General features: G+C 32.7%; 2 protein-coding genes and 2 pseudogenes across 2 annotated transcripts in view; 3 read left to right on the forward strand and 1 right to left on the reverse strand.

Moving 5' to 3' along the window:
* Window positions 1-12,615, forward strand: part of LOC145297853 (coiled-coil and C2 domain-containing protein 2A-like) — a 220,229-nt gene extending 207,614 nt beyond the window's left edge. The window contains exons 39-42 of the mRNA XM_080144180.1: window positions 3,085-3,207; window positions 7,690-7,850; window positions 8,667-8,742; window positions 11,514-12,615. Coding sequence (XP_080000306.1) covers window positions 3,085-3,207; window positions 7,690-7,850; window positions 8,667-8,742; window positions 11,514-11,702 — 549 coding nt within the window. The 3' untranslated portion in view covers window positions 11,703-12,615. The remainder of the gene's footprint in view (window positions 1-3,084; window positions 3,208-7,689; window positions 7,851-8,666; window positions 8,743-11,513) is intronic.
* Window positions 3,591-3,753, forward strand: LOC145242956 (U2 spliceosomal RNA; annotated as a pseudogene).
* A 428-nt stretch (window positions 12,616-13,043) lies between the features above and the next one.
* LOC145242373 (U2 spliceosomal RNA) lies at window positions 13,044-13,265 on the forward strand (annotated as a pseudogene).
* Window positions 13,266-14,594: 1,329 nt separating this feature from the next.
* LOC145297859 (peptidylprolyl isomerase domain and WD repeat-containing protein 1-like) overlaps window positions 14,595-19,351 on the reverse strand; it is a 90,384-nt gene continuing 85,627 nt past the window's right edge. Inside the window, exons 16-17 of the mRNA XM_080144187.1 lie at window positions 16,449-16,600; window positions 14,595-14,817 (exon numbers count right to left, since the gene is read on the reverse strand). Coding sequence (XP_080000313.1) covers window positions 14,674-14,817; window positions 16,449-16,600 — 296 coding nt within the window. The 3' untranslated portion in view covers window positions 14,595-14,673. The remainder of the gene's footprint in view (window positions 14,818-16,448; window positions 16,601-19,351) is intronic.

Below are 19,351 nucleotides of genomic sequence, written 5' to 3' on the forward strand. Positions count from 1 at the left end.
TCGTCCAGAGATGAGTGTCATAAAACTTTATTTCAAAAGAAGCCGATGACAGACACCGTCAATTTACTGGCACCAATGAAATTTAAAAACCCCAGCCACAGCATTTAAACTTTTAATAATCAATATCCCAGATGGGGGTATCTAGACATTTAGTGAATAAGTGTGAAAAGTTTACAAAGGGAATAGGCAAGTTATCTCTCAATAAATGACCAATAAATAAAATAAATTAAACTCTGTGAATCAATATTTAATCTGTAAATAGGATTTATAACCCATCCTGTGGCCCTTCTCAGTCCTATGTTGTAAATGAACAACTTCTAATAAAAAACAATTTGTGCTTGTTTCATTTTTTTGTCAAAAAAAAAAAAAAAATGAAAATAATTGGGCTGGAATCAGAAATTAGGCTATAATTTTTCCAATACCAATTCCGATATCCCAAAAATTTCTGATTTTTTCAATTCCCGATTCCGATTAATCGTCCCAACACTAGTATCTATGTATTTCTCATATTTTTAAGATGATTATATCCAAAAATTACGGAAATCGATTAGGTAGAAAATTATTTATTAAAGAAAATAAATATTAGAATTTGATAGTAAAACATAGGAGAGTACAAAAGGGAGGTAATTTTCCGTTTCAATTTAAACAAGATGGCGGCAATTTTCACCTACTACCACGATTAAAGTTTTATTTTACTAATTCGGTAATATTCAGGTAATTTTGACTGCACAATTTAGAAGCTACCATTGTAACTTATTAGAATTGACAAAAAAATCAGTTGGAACCATTGTTTTTTATCTGAAAATTCCATTTACATGACTACAAAATTTCGACCCAATAGTGTAGAAGCACCTAACAAAATGTTCATGGGATGAAAAAATATAAAAAGTTGTTAATTTGTAAAGACAATATATTCATGGAAAAAATACAAATATATATACATTATCAAGAAACTGAAAAAAAAGGAAAACGAGAAAAAATGATTCATGAACATGCAATTGATTCCATTGGACAAAAAGACTAGCATATTTTTTGTATTACTTTGTGGAACTGTGGAATGCATTTTGTTTATTTTATTTAGTAATTATTGCTTTATTTTGTTAATGTAAATATCGGACTTGTCACAGAAAGAAGATTCAGAGAACGAATATGTTGGATAGCTGGGTAAGGGTGTATAACGAGTGTATATATGTGTGTGTGTGTATATATATATATATATATATATATATATATATATATATATATATATATATATACACATGTGTATATATATATATATATACATATATATGGGTGTCTATAAATATGAGTGTATATATATATATATATATATGTTTATTTTGTAATAATGCATTGTTTTGGCTTCAAACGTATATAATACATATTTTATTTTATTCAAACTCAACCAGCGCTTCTAAGGAACAAATATCTTAGCATAAATCCCGCGTGACCATCGCACCATTTCTAGATTTAAAAAACTACCGTAAAAACAAAAAACGGACTTCTACTTTCTGATTATCTGCTCCCACAACAACATGGCAAAAAAAGAAAGACATACTGAAGATGAAGTATATCTTCAAAATATATTTATGAACTTCAATATAAATTTCAAACAAAATAAATGTCTGTTTATTTTGTAATAATGCATTGTTTTGGCTTCAAACGTATCTAATACGTATTTTATTTTATTCAAACTCAACCATCGCTTCTAAGGAACAAAAATCTTAATGTATGCACAATGTTTGTATAAATAAACATGCTGTTTATATATATATATATATATATATATATATATATATATATATATATATATATATAAAAATTACAATAAGTTTACCAAGGTAATCAAAATGGTAAACTTAAAATATATTATAAATATTAAAGAGTTAATATTTACAAGTAAAATAAACTCAGCCAGATGTAAAAGCTCAATAAAACCGAAAAGGAAATAGAGCTTATAATATGAACAAATGATTAATAAAACATGTTAAAAGACATCTTGAAAAAGAGTTAAAAACATATTTAATTTTAAAAAAGGAAACACAAGATAAGTGGATTAAAATTAAATATGTTTTTAACTCTTTTTCAAGATGTCTTTTAACATGTTTTATTAATCATTTGTTCATATATATATATATATATATATATTGATTGAGATTGTCGGACTGACTTCCTCATCTTGGAAGTCAGTCCGACAATCTCAATCAATGAAAACAACTCATCTCAAAAATACAGACAATTACTATATATATATATATATATATATATATATATTTGTTACTGTTTTTTATGTGCTTAGTTACACATTTCCATTGAGTTAACGATCTGATAATTTCGTCAGACCTTACAAATTTGAAAGTTTATTATGGGGAAGAAGAAATAGAAAGTACAAATTCAAAAACAATAGCTCCGACTGTAATCTCACGAAAAAGGTCAGACGAAATTATCGGATCGTTAACTCAATTCTGAAAGTGGAAACGTGTGTAACTAAGCAGATAAAAAAATATTTTTTGCTCTACAATAGTATTGAGCACTTTTTTCAGGTTTTTACTACTTACCACTGAATTATCAACAGAAACATGTATGCACAATAAAGTTTGTATTAATAAACATACTATATACAATATATATATACAATATATATATATATATATATATATATATATATATATATATATATATATATGAACCATCTTAAATGTAGAGAACAAACTCTTACAAATTCACCAAAAGAATTTTTTTTTTATTTTCCATTTGTTTTAGCTTACCATCAAAATATTTATAATGAAAGCAATCCTTGTCATAGACATTTGTCAGAAGCAGAGCTGCGTCATTGAATTCCTGGCAAAAGCGCATTGCGAATAATGGTGACTATGTAGAAAATAAATTCTAGGGCAGAAAAGGTCACTCGTTTTAATGGTAACACGCCTATCTTCGTAGCTCTTAAACTTTTTGAGTTTAAAAAAATATAGGAGGCTTCACTTTTGGAATGACCCTCGTATGTTAATTAATTTTTAGACAAAATAAGGGGCAGTACTGTTTTAATTTTATTCAATTTCATTTTTTATTTCTTTTTTTCTTTAGATTTGGGCTAACATCCAAAACACAGGCAACCCATCACATATTAGCTTCAATGTGTATAATACAACATTTTGGAAACCATTCTTTCATTCTGGCTATCCAAACCCAAAACTTACATCCGTACAAGTAAGAAGACCTTACAATTTTCAGTGCAACTACATTATGATAGCGAAATTCAACATTTTTAATATTGAATTTCAAGGCAAACCCATTGTCTCTACTTAATTGTCATGTTACAATAATGAATATATCAAAAACTTATGAAAAAATGATAAAGTAGAAAAACTTATTAAAGAAAACATTTTTGGACAAAAGTTAGCGAAAATAAAATGTTTGGCTAAAAAAACATGGAAGAGTTCCAAAGGGAGTTCAATAGCGTATAACTATTACCAATTTTTAAATAAATTGTGTGTTTTGCTTTGTTTTTAGCATAACTGAGTTATTTCCTTTGTGATTATGTCATGTTTTTCCAAAGAAATATGTCGATTGTTTGTTACAATAATGATCAAAATTTTTCTTGGCCTTTTGGTCAAGATCAAAGTGTAGTATCTGTTCTTCGGATGCTGCAAGCTATGACTAGCTATGACTAGCAAAGACCAGATGTGGGGGCAACCCCACATCCCTGACCTTTAACCAGCTCCCATTTCCCACCTCTCGGGAGCTGGTCCCCTTTTTCCCTTCCCCCTCCCTTCACTCCTCACATTAAAAATCGGCCTTGTGCCTAATTTGCTCGGTGGGGGAGCAAATAAATACCATCTGTTCTTCAGATGCTGCACTTCCATTTCTTGTTCTCTTTCGGTGGAGGATCAGTCCTTCATGACCGAGACAATTTTTTATTTTTGTACCTTTTCTCCACGTTAAAAAACGACCCTGGTGTCTAACTCTGTCCCGTGGGGAGGCATAGTAAATAGGTACAATAATGATCAAAAACTTTTTTTTTAAATAATGAGGTAATATTTAAGTACTTCTGACATGCCAATTAAGTAGATATCATTGCTTTTGATTGTAATTGACAAAAAAAAAAATCAGTAGATACCCTTGTTTTATTTTTTGTTTTCTGAATTTCACTATTATAGTCTAGTTGCATCCAATTTTCTTTTAATTAAATGTGAAAATTAGCAATTCATATGGAAATCTGACCTTGATGAATGCAGGTAATGTGGGAGAGTTTTCATTGTTGACATCGGCAATGTGTACGTAGCGTGATGTATGGAAGTACAACCTGAAAATTAAGAATATGTGTTGCTTATAAAGAATTGATATGCAAATGATATGATGATTATGTAATTTGAGTCTTAACCCTTTTATGACCTTAATTATGATGTAGATGATTAAAAAAGTATTTATTCTTTATTTTAGTTTAAAGGCTAATGATACTATGATTGCATTCAAACTGGAATAAATTATGAAGTTCATTAGTTAAACTACCATTGGGAATTTTTGCATTTCATGAATTTACCTTGATCCATAGTGCTTAGAAAAAAAGTGTGTTTATGACAACAAACGAAGTCAAATGAGACAGATGGCGGCATGCTGAACAAAAGCAAAGAACGATTCTGCTTTCCCAATTGTACTGATATTCAGAAGTTCAAGTGTAATGTGAACAAACATCTTTCTACTCATCTCCCTTCAAATGACCCTGCTAATTAAGCCCCTGATAGTAGCCCCCCTGCTTCAAAGTGGCACTGTGCCTTGTTTGGGGTGAAAATTGAATTTAAAAAAAAAAAAAAAAAAAATTTACAATCTGGAGGTATTTAGCATCTATTCAGATACTAAACTAAAACATATAAGGCGTGTTTGAATAAATTCCCACTTTATTTATGCCGTTATATTCACAACTGAATGAATTTGTTCAACCAGGTCATAAAGGTTTAAAGACAGGTTTTGATCCAATGAAGGAAGGGTGGGGCAATTACGGATACATTTCTGCACCTTATCAAGAACCTCCAAATGGGACAGCGATTCACCATCCCAAATATGACAACAGTACTCCATACATGGTCTGATAGTCTCAGTTATAAGAAAGTGTTAGGAGCGATAGACAACTAACTTCATAAGAAGTAAAAAAAACAATGGATCCAATGTTTGAACTCCAAGAAAGATTTGATGAGAAAGAAAGAACAAGAATTTTCAGAGTCGATTTTTATTTTTATTTTTTTCCTCAAGAGCAAAACCATCCATGAGACTCTCAGGAAGAAAAAGGGACACGCCTACGATTGAAAGACATGGGCGTGCAATCAGCATTCAAACTAGAAAACTTGTCTTAGTATTGTTCTAGTTGAAATACCTGCACATATCTAGAGTTATTAAATGACATGGTTTTCTGTAGTGAAAAACATGCTGACTCAACTCGTCAAAACATGATATAATTCATCTGTCAACAAAAGATTGATTTGAACAATTGAACGTTAAATATGATCGTTCAGATGATAATTGATTTGAACTTTTTTTAACATTAAAGAGGAACACTGTTGCAATATTTTTTACTCATGATTGGGGTATGGTCCCTCACAGCGGGGAGTTTCTATTTATAAACGCTGCTGCTAGGAACTGACAAATCAAATTAATTCACGTTCTACCAACCAATCAGAAACCAGAATTGCTCCATAAAAATTAAACCTTTTTTTAGCAACCTTGCATAATGTTTTCTTCGTGTCAACACGGGAAGAATCTTTTGCTTTGTGGCTACACAAATTATAAAGTGCGGAACTTGTACAGAACAGTTGTCCACTGAGAAAACGTCATTTTCAGGACTTGTATAGAATAACTAACCATCGGAAACTGTTCTGAAATTAAACATGACTTCCAACTCGAGAAACACTTACGAGCTGAAAAGAGAGTTGTGCCCATCCACCAGAGTTTAAAAAAAAAAAAAAAGCTTTCACTTTACAATTATAGATGTTTATAGTTGAAGTTGATCAGCATATATGAATGATAAATTAGCATATATGAATAATAAATTAGCATATGTGGAGGTCATATGGATAAATTGAAAGCAGTGAATCAAATATTCAGAAAAGCAGAAAGTGGTGATGCCAAAAAATCTCTTGAAAGTTGAATTGTTTTTGTAAGCTTTTGTTTTCTTATGGTTAAATTACACTATTTTCTTTTTTTAAATTTCATCTTCATTTCTCATGCTGAGGTTAGATATTTTGTGAATGACTCCCAATTTCTGTATGTCGTCATTTCATTTGTACCACCTGCTAACATCAGGTCATTATGAACTGATCCTCTCCATGTCTTCAGTGGCCGTCAGCATCGATCTGAGACAGACTTTGGAGCATTTCAGATAACTGACAATGTGTTATCTAGTCATACCAGTTGAAACGTTGTTGTATGATGCAATTTCTTCCAGAAGTCTTGACACAGTAACCATCAATTTTCTCCATCTGATGCACAACAGCCAGGATAATGTTTGGACGGAACATATTTGGCAATGTCTCGGATTTCGACAGGCATTGCAAATGAAATTAGCTGCATCTGTTACATGTAGCATTCACACATTGAAACATGAGTTGTAACACCACAGTGCATGTTTTGCATTTGATGAAGTTTAAAATATTGCATGATCCAAACATTAAATGTTATCATTGAATTTGAACCAGCATCCTTGAAAGAGCTAAACTTATTTTTATGTAAATAAAAAATATAGAACAAACAGACAAACTGTTTTGAAAAAAAAACACGTTTTTAGATGCAAATAAAAGAATTTTTTTTTTCCTTTTTTTTTCTAATCATCTAAAAGCGTGTTTTTCAAAACAGTTTGTCTGTTTCTTCTATATTTTCACTTTATTCAAGATGCTTCTAAGAGTTGACACATTTTCAACTTCACATTTGCTGCCCCACACACCTTTTTGGCTTAATAATAAAAAAAACAAAACAAACTAGAAAGTTCTTAGATGCAGTTACCAGTCAACGTGTTCTTGATAACAACAAAATGAAAATAATGGATTATTTTATTTCCGAGAAAAAAAGAGACCAAAACTTAAGAACTTTTTTTTTTTTTTACATAGGCATCACCACTTATCAAGGCCAAGCGGCCACTCGAGGATAAAGGTTAAAGAGTGTACAGTAGAAATTGGACAATATAGTAATCATTAGTAATGAAAATTCGGTAAATTTGTTAACAAGTGGAACGGCTCATCAGGAACTTGTTTATGTTAGACTTGAAGACAACCATATTGTAGTCAGCTGGAAAACGGAAGACAATTCCACAGGCATGCAGTTCTAAGAAAGAAGCTTTGTTCATGGAATCTACGCTTAGGTTTAGGCACAGATAACGAGTGGGGGGAATTATTGATAGTGTTTTCAGCTATATGAGTGTTTCTTGTGAAAGTTTGGAACTATTTCTCTGAGGGATTTTAAATTTGAAATTGATCATAAAAAGAAAAAGAAAAATTCTTTTATTTGCATCTAAAAGTGTGTTTTTCAAAACAGTTTGTCTGTTTCTTCTATATTTTTCACTTTATTCAAGATGCTTCTAAGAGTTGACACATTTTCAATTTCTGTTTTCTTTTTTATACAATTTCGGTTATTTACTTTCTTCATTTTATTTTCCACTCTCCATAGGTTGATACTTTGTCTTGACTTTTTTTTCACCCTTCATAGGTTGACAGTTTGTCCTATGTTCCAACAGACAGCATTTATGTTACGAATTTGCAGGAAAAAATTGAAAAAACCCTAAAGAACAAAGTCACAGAATGGCGGCGCAATTATTTGACACGATGGAATCGATATTTTACCCAAAATATCCGAAGCATTTTACCCACGTAATTATATGACTTCTTTTTTTTTAATAATTTACACTATCTGCACTTATCCAGCATTGTCTTAGTTGGGATGAAGTCATTTTAATTTTGTTTTTCTGCACATTTTTAAAATTAAGGGAGACGATTCCAATTATATTCTTTAATTTAAAATAACTTTTGCTCCTTGTTAATTTTTATTTTTAAGTGATTCTTTTCATTTTTAAGTGATTCTTTAAAAATATTTCATAGAAGCAATCAGCTGAATCAGATTAAATTTTAATCAATTGCATCAAAGTATGTTAGTACGGAGTGGAATGATAAAATTAACTAACCGCCTTTTTCTTCATTGTACCACGTTCTCAAGATCAGAAGAAAATCAGAAAGATCTTGGCCATTGCTGGCCTTTGAAGTGTTGCCATAGGTTGTAGTATTATCTACATAAATTTCTACAAATAATCTAAGAATGTGATAAGGGAGATCATTGATGAATGTGACTTGAGAGATAATTGATTTGATGAAGTATGTGAAAAAAAAAAAAACATATCTTAACTCATCAATATGAGTTTAGATAAAATTTGTGACAGATAATTTTGTAAAAAGAGTAAAAAAAAAAAAAGAAGGTATCAAGGGTTTGTTGATATTGGGAGGTCACTGATTGTATATCTGCTTCTTAAAACATAAGGAAAGATTCTTTTCAAAAGCATGGATTAAATCCATAGTTAGCAATTAATAAAAAGTTAAAACAGTGAAAATATTTAGTTAATTTATTGATTAATCATCACATTTAGTATTTAAAAAATCAAGTTTAACATTGGATTATTTGTTTAATATTACTAGGTTAGAAGAAAATGGTGATAGTACACTTCTTGCAGAACATCTTAATGAAATGAAACATCAGTGGGGCTCATATAAGGTAAGTGACAAGCTTTATGTTTTGCGGCAGAAGTTAATTGAAAAACATTTGAGAATCTTGTTTTTATGTCGAGCATTGTACAGGTTGTTTTTAGTTTAAATTTCATATAATTATGAGATTTTAATTTATATATATTGTCTTTATATGTGAGTTTGTTCCTTATGAACTCCAAAATGGCTGGAACGACTTTAAATTTTACACAAATGTACTTTGTCTAGGAGTGTTCTTAGATAGGTTTTGTATCAGAATGCCTCTGATAAGTATTGAAAATCAATAACTGAAAAAATCCGATTAAAGAAAGAATACAGTAGAACCTCAGGATACAGTGGCCCTAGAATATATATATAGTTTTTTCAGGTTACGATGTGGAATACAATGTGTTTCCAGCCCCTGGTTATGGTATTTGCCTCACCTTATGGTGTTATTTATAATGTTATTTGATTATATACATGTGTATTGTATACTGTACTGTATTTTGTTACTAATTTTTAATGCTGTATCCTGGGATTCTACTGTAGTTTGATTTCGACCAAAGTTAACACCCTTATACAGCCTAATATCACAAGTGCATTTGAAAAGTTTTATCACTACACAAGCAGAAGGAGCTGACATATAAAATCAACAGTAGGTTCTTTGATATGACAAGGGCCCGTTCAAAATGAATGTTTTTGTTTAGAGCAGAATAGAATCATGATACTTGAATTTTGCATTTTAAACTTTAATTCAAGAAATTATATAAAAATAATTTTATAAAATCATTAGTAGGTTCTTTACAGTGCAATGCAGACTGCAATATATTGTGGACTAAGTTACTGCATTTGAAGTTTCCTCCTATACACTGCAGTGAGTCCCCTGATTAGAGCAGGCAATCAATCAATTTGATTGAAAAATTGAGTTATTTTCACAATATTTCGGTCAATGTAACCTCCAGCCTTCTTCAGGTGTCTCTTATCAAACTTGCAAGGACCCAAGTGACACTTTTCTGGAAGTTGAAGGTTCAATCTTCAATATGGGTGATACTCAAATACAGTTGCAAATTACTTAAGACTTCTACCCTGTCATGGGCTGACAGAATGAGAACATGTTACCCCCGTGAATTTAATAAATTTCAAAATCCTATAAAGATTTCCAAGTTTGACAAGAGACCTCTGAAGATGGTTGGAGGTTACATCAGTTGAAACAATGTGAAAACAACACGATGAGAAGAATAGTTCAAGTAATACGCATTGGAAAAATGACAGCATGTCTGAGATTATGCTTTTGATGTAAACGAGCCTCTTTGTGTGATGTGTGTATTTCATTACTAGTCTAATTTCATTCCTCATCTATTACAAGTTTTGTTTCCTTTTCGTTGCTCTTTGGTTTGTGTTGATCATATTTACTTGTATTTGGTTTGTTGGATTCTGTTATCTATATATATAAAAGCAAAAATGTATGTATGTATGTATGTATGTACGCTTTTCCTCGATGTCCACAAAAGGCTTCTTTTAGAGAAGCGCTCGCTCGGTTCACAACTTCTTAAAACTTTTTATATCATCTATAAATTGTAATATCTCACAGTTAACCACGGAGCTCGCCTGTCTATTTAATTTTATTGACTTTCAAACGTTAATTATTCGACATTTCCCACATCGGCATGCGTTACATTCGGTTTTCGGTATAAAAAAAAGCGAAACTCGACTCTAATCACTGGCCGAAAGCCAGTGGTCTCTAGAGAGCTAAGTAACGTTTGGTCAATGTCGACTTCGTCATATCAGATGGTAGCTTTCATTTCAAGACGAGACGCTCCCCCTAATAAACAGGGAGCGGGTTTTTAAAAACAAACAAACCGATTTATTGACCTCATTAAAAACTGTCCCGCACAAAATGCTAACTGCTGAATAGCTATCGCCGTCACGTCAATCAAAAACGCGCACCTGTTTTTTTTTTCACACTTTACTATTTTCCAACTGCGCGTCGTGAAGGCTTCGTTTTTTTTTTCACGTGCATCTGTTTTTTTTCACATTTCGGGTTTTTTTCACACACACCTACAAACACCCGGGCAACGCCGGGTACCCCTCGCTAGTCTATAATATAAATCTCACCTGTCTGTTTAAATATAGGTATGCATGTATTTATGTACGTTTGTATGTCTGTCTAAAACTTTCGACAGAGGCGACAGGTTTTCACAAGATTGGTATCATTTTGAAGCTCGACGTCTCAGACAACAAATATTAAAAAATAGGCCAAAAACATTAATTCCTTCACCCGAAACTGGTCAGTTTTCTACAAGGAGGGGTTCATTTTTTGCGAGCCATTTTTGCAAGTCATCATATCGGTTGGATTGACTTTGCCTAATTTTAACGTCCAAACTTCCTGTGGCATCATGAAGTAGCAGTAAGACGTCAGATTTTCTTTCACTTTCTTTTCCGCCTTCGCGTCACAGATTTGAGCTTGTCTTCCTACTACCATTTTTTTTTTTGCTCAACACACACCTCCAAACACCCAGGTTAGTCTAAAATAAAAGTATGCAGGATGCCGACCAGATTCTTCATGTTGACTATCAAACTAGTACTAAAATAATCAAACCGTCTTAAATATTCAGATTACCTCCCTTCATAATACACATGCATACACTATAATATCACTGTATTATTGACATTGCACAGTGTAAATTTTTGTTGTTATTGTTTTAATTCACATGGTGTATGTATATGATATATAATTTTAAAATAATTTACTAGTTTTTGTTTCTGTACAAAAATTTGATATTTGTTTCGTTTTAATTCCAGGTGTCTGGATTTCCAATCAATTTGCCATTCATAGAACTAAAGAACATCGAAGAGTTTGTATATGCGACGGGTGTGCATAATAATGATGCAAGCAACATCGAATTTGCTTTGGCTGTTTATATTCATGCTTATCCAAACAACGTCCTCTCGATTTGGATTTACATTGCATCATTAATAAAACAGAGATAAAACATTTTGGAAAAAAGGGGGTGGGGGCTAGGTAGCCATATTTAAAAAGAAAAAAAAAACAATTAAAAATAATACTCACTTACCAAAGATATATATTTAAAAAAAAACATATTTTAGAAATTATTCAAACATTTTAGCTCAGAAAAAAAAAAGGGGTATTTTTGGTACTTATGCAGAATAAGGACTGTGTTGTCGTTGGAAATTTCTGGTTAGTTTATGTAAAAAAAAACGGAAGGTGTCGAATGAAAGTTTTGTGATATATTTTCTTTTGTGCAAATGCTGGACAATTTTTTCAAATTAGAAAATTTTTTCTGTTATTACGAAGATATTTGATCAAAAATTAATTGAAAAAAAATTGAAAATATTCTATTTGTCATTACGAAAAAAATACAATACATAATTATTGGACAATTTTTATGAAACTTTAAGGAAATTAAAATCAAGAAAAAAAACAAACACTCATTTCACAACTAGTTATTTTTTGAATAGCAAACAAAAAAATTGTTTTTCTTTCTTATGATTTTTATTCTTATTCAAATCAAGATAAATATTTATCTTTTGTTATAATAAGCTAATGATAGCAAATAAATGTTTTCTTAAATTCTTAAATTTCTGATGCGATTTTAGTGACTGGACTTTTGGCACCTTTCAGCATTTTACATGCACTGGCCAGAATATTCCATGATAGCACAGTCCTTATTCTGCATAAGTATCTTTTTTAATGTGGATGCACAAAAAAGGGATTGGGGGCATAGTCTGAGCTGTATTGATAAAATCTGATATTTCAAGATTTCATCATTTTTCAAAGAAATAATCCCTACAAAACGGCATCAGAGTATATGAAAACGAAGATTGTAAAATTCAAATATTTTTGTAAAATAAATTTTAAATTCTTCAGTTTCTGTACAGAATCTATGATCGTCACTTTAATATATGCAACAAGTTATCATATAACCATATACGTATAAGCTGCTTTTGTATCTCTCCGCTGCAGATCCAGGATGATTGAAGAATGAAACTAAAAAGGCACATATTTTTAATTTTGCAAAACTTAAAAATAACAAAGATCCTTCCACAAATTTATTCATGAAACATTTTTCTCACTTTATATCTCGTTAGAGTATGGTGTCCAGATCTCCTGCTCCATATCTAAGATGTGATATGTGGTACTTGGGGATAATTCAACAACTGGCTGTTTGAATGGTGCAAGGACTACATGATCTACCTTGCTTGATTCGAGAAGTTTAAGCTTTTCTCCCTTACCCGTCAATTTTTATGTAATTATCTCGTTTTGGCCAACAATTTCTTCAATGGCCATTACAATCTACATTACAAGTATTACTACCTTCTTGGCCTTTTGGTCAAGATCAAAGTGTAGTATCTGTTCTTCAGATGCTGCACTTCATTTTCTTGTTCTCTTTCGGTGGAGGAGAAATCCTTCACGACTGAGACAATTTTTATTTTTGTACCTTTTCTCCACATTAAAAAACGACCCTGGTGTCTAACTCTGTCCTGTGGGGAGGCATAGTAAATAGGTACATTACAAGTATTACTGCAACAGAAAATGGTCTGCCCAGTTATTATCAAACTATTTCATCAGCAATTTTGATTGAACTGAAAGAGGGTTGCCGCTCTTGAATATGAAGTAAATGCACCAATAACTCAGCAATTCAAGGTGAAATAATTGTACAGGTACTCGGCAACTGTATCCTCTGTGTAAATTTCTGCTTCCCTCCTTTTTCTGTTCATAACAACTAAAGCATACTTGTTTTATTTTTTGCCAAATTTATTGAATCGAATATAATGTTCAGTTGGAAATGTTTAACGACAGATGTGGAATTTCATCCTAGATATTACATTCATTAAAAAGATGATTTTTTTTTTCTAGACACATCTTATTTCTCTAATATCCCCTACCTTGGTGGAAGCAGGCTCAACTCTTCAGAGATGAATACCACACTAGATGTTTTGTTCATCTGTTAATTTGTCTATCATGCTTCAGTTTGAAATAATGTTTTCATTGCTGAACATGCCGATTGAATAACACGTTTCTTTTAGAAGCATTGCCATAAGAAATAACACCCTATCTGAGCTTATCATTCAAACTCAGCTTAACATTGTGAAGGTTGCTGCACAGAAGGTGGGCTCATAGTTCTTGTGCTCCCTTGACATGCATACTCCCGATTAACATGACAATCAATAAAATCCCACCCCTTCACTGTTGATGTCCCTAGATGCTGGAAAGCCTTCTACTCTAATAGTTTCTTCCCTCTGACTGCTAGCCTTTGGAATTCTCTCTTTTTCCTGCTTTCCTGACTAGAAGTTTAAATGTAATGTGAACAAACACCTCGCAGTTCAACTTTCTACAGTCTCCTTTTAGACACAATTCCAATAATAGCCTCTCATGTTCCAAATGGCAAGATGCCTTGTTTGTAGCAAAAAAGCATGCATACATGCAGCGATCCTGCTGTTTTAACATCAGCGACCACGGCTCTCCAAATTGTAGAGCCATGGTAATCTTGGAAAGACAAGTAGAGACGGTAGTTTCTCGTTGCTTTCCGTCTTGATTCGGTTGTGTATCTTCCCCCCTTCCGTGAGTTAAATGTGCCCCCAGATATAAACCTCGAAATTTTTATGACTCGGCGCAGTACATACAGCACCTAGCCTTTCCAAATGGTCATCCATTTGGTATTTGGCCAGACTCATTGTTGCTTAACTTTAGTGATCTGGCGAGAACCGGCATATCAACGTGATTGTGCCATAAAAAAAGTGTAGGATAAAAAAAAAAAAAATCAAACCATCTATTAGCAGCTTTATCCATCAGATTAATCTGTCTGTCTAGTTCCAAGCTTGAAAAAGTTTTCATTGTTAAAAAAATTGAATGAACACACCTTAACATATGATTACTTTATTGAAATTTTTGGTTAAAGATGAAAAAAAAAAAGTTGAATTGATGAAACTGTTCAATTGGTTACTTAATAGTAATGCTGATGATTCGTATGTCGTCATATGGTTTATCCGTTTTAGGATTGGTTTTCACATTGCTGATGGCTTGAATCACTTCCATTCCTTTCACAACTCGACCAAACACAGTATGTTTGTTATCCAACCATGGCTGAAAAAAACGAACAAAGAAAAACCCAAATATTCAAATAGGTTTCTAAAGTAAATAATTACGCAAGAACTCTAAGATAAAAAAAAAAAGGGGTACTTATCCAGTTGACAATCCAATCTCCGGAAACTTTGCATGGGTACCTTCCAACAGGTTACATAAGATGTCGAAGCGATTATCCAATGAAATTGTGAACTTATTAAATAAAAAAAAAGAAGTTTTTGAACAAAAAATTACTTTCAACATGCTATATAAACGTGAAATCCTCTCTTTCTCTAAGAATGGCTTTCTAAGTAGAAGGCCATTACTGAACATGGGGAAGGAGGGTGTTGTGTTTTGAAGTAATCGTCTGATAGTTTTCTCTTCAACATTTTCCAGCTGCTCTTATAAGCTGCCATAGGATGTTGACATGAAGTCGCCAGAGATTGGGTCATAAACTGAATAGGTACCACATTTTCTCCTAAAACATGGCTGAAAAAAATAAAAAACGAACAAATATTCAAATGGATTTCTTGGATAAAAAAGGCTTTACAACCCAATCTTCGGCAATCTTCACATCGGCATCTCCCAGTAGGTTGTATAAGCAGCTGGAAGATGTTGATGCAAAGATTGTCACATGATTAATTCAAAGCGTGGTGTTCCCCCGCTGGGCTTTCTATGTGTTGAAAGTTATTTTCGGCTTAAAAAGTCTTTCTTGACCTAATGAATTTCACACTTTTATTGTCTTCTAACTGCCGATTGGCTAATTGCTTCGGCATCTTTTGAATTTTTATGAAAATCAGGTTATAAACTGAATAAGGACCGCCAAAGATTAGCAAGGGAATCCAATTAGAAAAGACCAGAATATCAGTCTCCAAGTCCAAACTGAAGTTTCTCCATGCACCGATATTCCTCATTTAAGCATGCAAGTTATGAGCACTGACAACTGGGCTGTGACGGGGAGAATAGTGGCAACGGAAATGAGGTACTTTGGAAGAATTATTGGCATCTCCTACTGAGAGCCACCAATGAGGAAGTCCGCAACACCATCAAATACCATGCAAGTCACTATGAGTATTTGCCGATTGTAGGGAAGAGGAAACGAACATGGTACAGACAGGTACTCCAAAAACTTTTTTTTTTTTTTTATTCATTTTTTTTTTTTTTAACAAAGGTGTTATTTATCAAGGCTAAAAGGCCACTCGAGGATAAGGGTTAAATGGGTATTAGGTAAAGCGTGAGACAACACCATGATGCTTGGTAATAAAGGTGATTAGGCAGAATTTGATTATTTAAAGCGATTTGACAAGAATTTGTTTACATTGAACTTGAAAGTGACAATGTTGTTGTCAGCTGGGAAATAGCCCCACAGCGCCATGTTCCACAGAAAGCGCAGTTCAAGGAAAGAAACTTTGCTAATGGAATTTTCGTTTAATTTTAAGTAAAAGGACAGAGAAAGAGAGAAAGGGAAACTATTGACAGTGATTGTAATTAGACGAGTTTTAGATGTGAATGTTTTACAGGATGGGGAGGACCTAGAGAATGGCATGCTATTACTGCAAAGAAATTAATAAAAAATAAAGTTAAGAAAACAAAAATGTGTTCTCGAAAACGTTTACTTCAAATCATATGTTTTTATGTAACAGAATACTTACTGTGGGAACAACACTAATAAAAAACTGAGAGCCATTAGAGTTTGGTCCAGCATTTGCCATACTTATTGTGTATGGCCGATCATGTCGCAGGCTAGGATGGAACTCGTCTTCAAATTCACCACCCCAGATCGATTCACCACCGGTACCATTACCTAAATGAAAAATGGATGACATTAAAAATATATTCGAATGATAATTTAATAATATCATTATTTCAAGGGAATCTACAATTTCTTTCTTTGGAATTGTACTGAGAGTGTTCCAATATTTTTGGTATAACAAAGAGGGTATGATTACAAGAAATTGAAAGGTTCAGAGGTAATAGGAACTGACCAATCAAATGAAACAACACTGTGTTATCGACCAATCAGAAACTGGAATCATTCCATAAAAGAGACTGGATCTTTTAGAATTCCCGCACATAATGTTTTGTGTCCACACAAGAAGGAATTTTGCTTTTTGTCAGCAAACTTTTACATTTCAAAGCTTCTCTGGATTGATATTACCATTTTTTTTGTTTTGAATTGAAAGCCGTGTTTAATTTTAGAAGAGTTTCTGATGGATAGCTAATCTGTACAAGTCCTGGAGATGAAAAAGAGTTTTCAGTGAGCAGCATATTTGTATAAGTCTTGGACTTTAAAATTTTGCAGGCAAAGAGCAAAAGGTCTTGTGTGCACATGAAAAAATTATGTGCGGGAATTCTAAAAATCCAATATTTTTATGAAGCAATTCTGGTTTTTGATAGGTTGCTAGCAGAATGTGGATCCATTTGATTGGTCAGTTCCTATTGCCAATGTCTATAAGATGAACCTTCCAATTTTCTTTAATCATACCCTCTTATTATATAAAAAATATTGTAACAGTTTGAAACAACATTTCTCCTCTAAAACATTTCTCTTTTCTCTTAAAACTAACATGGTTAACAACTTGAAAGAAAGACATGAAAAATAAAATTCTAATTGGATAATCAGGTCATGTGATGTGGCTCGGCCAGAAAAGGAGGGGGGTGCAGAGAGTTGAACATATCTGTGACCAGCAAGACCACCTAATAAGTATATTCCTTTTGTTTGAAAAATAAGTACTTCCATGAATGGGAAAAATTCCATTAGAATTGCCTTTGCATGAAATTGTTATATCCAGAGTTATTTGCAGGTAAGCCCCAGGAATGGAAACAGTCTTAGATATTTATCTTCAGTACACGTCTGGAATAGTTAACTCCGGACAAACAAACAGCGATCACTAATAAAAGGACAGAACCAGCCAAGGGTAAATAGAAGGAGAGACAGTCATAGCCCATGAAAGGGGGGGGGCAGTTGAATGCTTGGAGAGTGGGAAGTAGATTTTTGTGAGAGCTACTGGGCAGTTCAACTGTTGCGCTTTGCCAACCAGATTGGGTCCCTTTGGGGATCTTAGCCAAAAGACTTTGCTATTGTCTCAAGCTGGTCAAGCAAAGATTCAGTGTTGCAAGTCTGTCATTAAAATAGATGAGTACAATTTGTAAACTAAAAAAAACAAAAAAAACGTATTATTTGTTTATAGACAAGATTTCTGCCTTTGCTTGGTATGAGGACTTTTCATTGCATCACTGACAGAATCGACAGACGACTTTAGCCCCAAACAATGTACAAGATAATCACAGCAGGTAAGTGCACACTTGCATTTCATATCATATTTTTTAAACCAGCCACTAGACCTAATGGTTAGTACAATGGGTTACATTTAGTATAATTTAGATTTTTTTTTTACAAGGGAATCACAACTTATCAAGGCCCGAAGGTCACTCGAGGATAAAGGTTAATGAATGTAAAGTGGTAGTGTAGCAATTGTTAATGGTGTAGAGTGGGTAAAAGTTGAATTATTTAAAGGGATGGCTCAACAATAACTTGTTTACATTGGACTTGAAAGCAACCATATTGTAATCAGCCGGGAAGCAGGCCAGTGGAAAGATTTATGTAAAAGAGATAAAATGCAGGTGATACCTTCAATATTGCATATATCTATCTCTACTATTATAGACAAGGAACTTTTGTGTGTGTGTGCAAAATTGTTCCCTATGGCTCCAAAAAGGCTGAACTGATTTTTATGAAATTTCACACAAATGTACTTTATATATCTGGCAGTGTTCTTAGATAGGCTTTGTATCGGAATGTCTGCAATAAGTATCGATAATTAAAAAAATCTGATGAAACAAGGAACAGGCGATTTTGACCAAAATTAACATTTTCTAAATGCACTTGAGAAGTTTTATTAACACACAAGCAGGAAAGCCCGGCATATAAAACCCACAGTAGGTTCTTTGATATGACAGGGGCATGTTTGAAATGAATGTTTCTGTTTAGAGCACAATTGAACTATGATACTTGACTTTTGCATTTTAAACATTAATTCAAGCTTGTATATATAAAAATAATCTTATAAAATCAACAGTAGGTTCTCTACAGTGCAATGTAGGCTACAATGTATTGTGGACTAAGTTAATGTGGGGGGAGACATGTGAAGCTCCTTCCTGGTGTCCCCAGCTAGAACAGATAATCGATTTGATTGAAAAATGGGCGTTCACTGATTTTAATACAATAAAAGATATGAGAATGTGGACCATTTATGGATCGTCATTCAATCCAGGAAAACGTTGGGTCTCCCTGCTAGTCAATAAATATTCCTCAACTTTCAGTTTCTTCCAAGTTTTTAAGGAAATAATATGCGTATACTCTCTATTTTTTTAAAATTAAAATATTTCAGATTAACATTTTTTAAAATCAAAGTCATGAAATAGATTTTGATTAAAATCAGAATAAAGATTCTAGACTTAAGGTTTACTAGCATTTTATGTTGACTTTAATCTTTGTAAGGAGACAAAAGTTATGCAGAATCTTTAATGTAATGTGCTGTCGAACTCACCATCC

The sequence above is a fragment of the Euprymna scolopes genome, chromosome 2 (assembly GCF_053919585.1).
Source record: "Euprymna scolopes isolate OS-2025 chromosome 2, ASM5391958v1, whole genome shotgun sequence".
Taxonomy (NCBI): Eukaryota; Metazoa; Mollusca; class Cephalopoda; order Sepiida; family Sepiolidae; genus Euprymna; species Euprymna scolopes.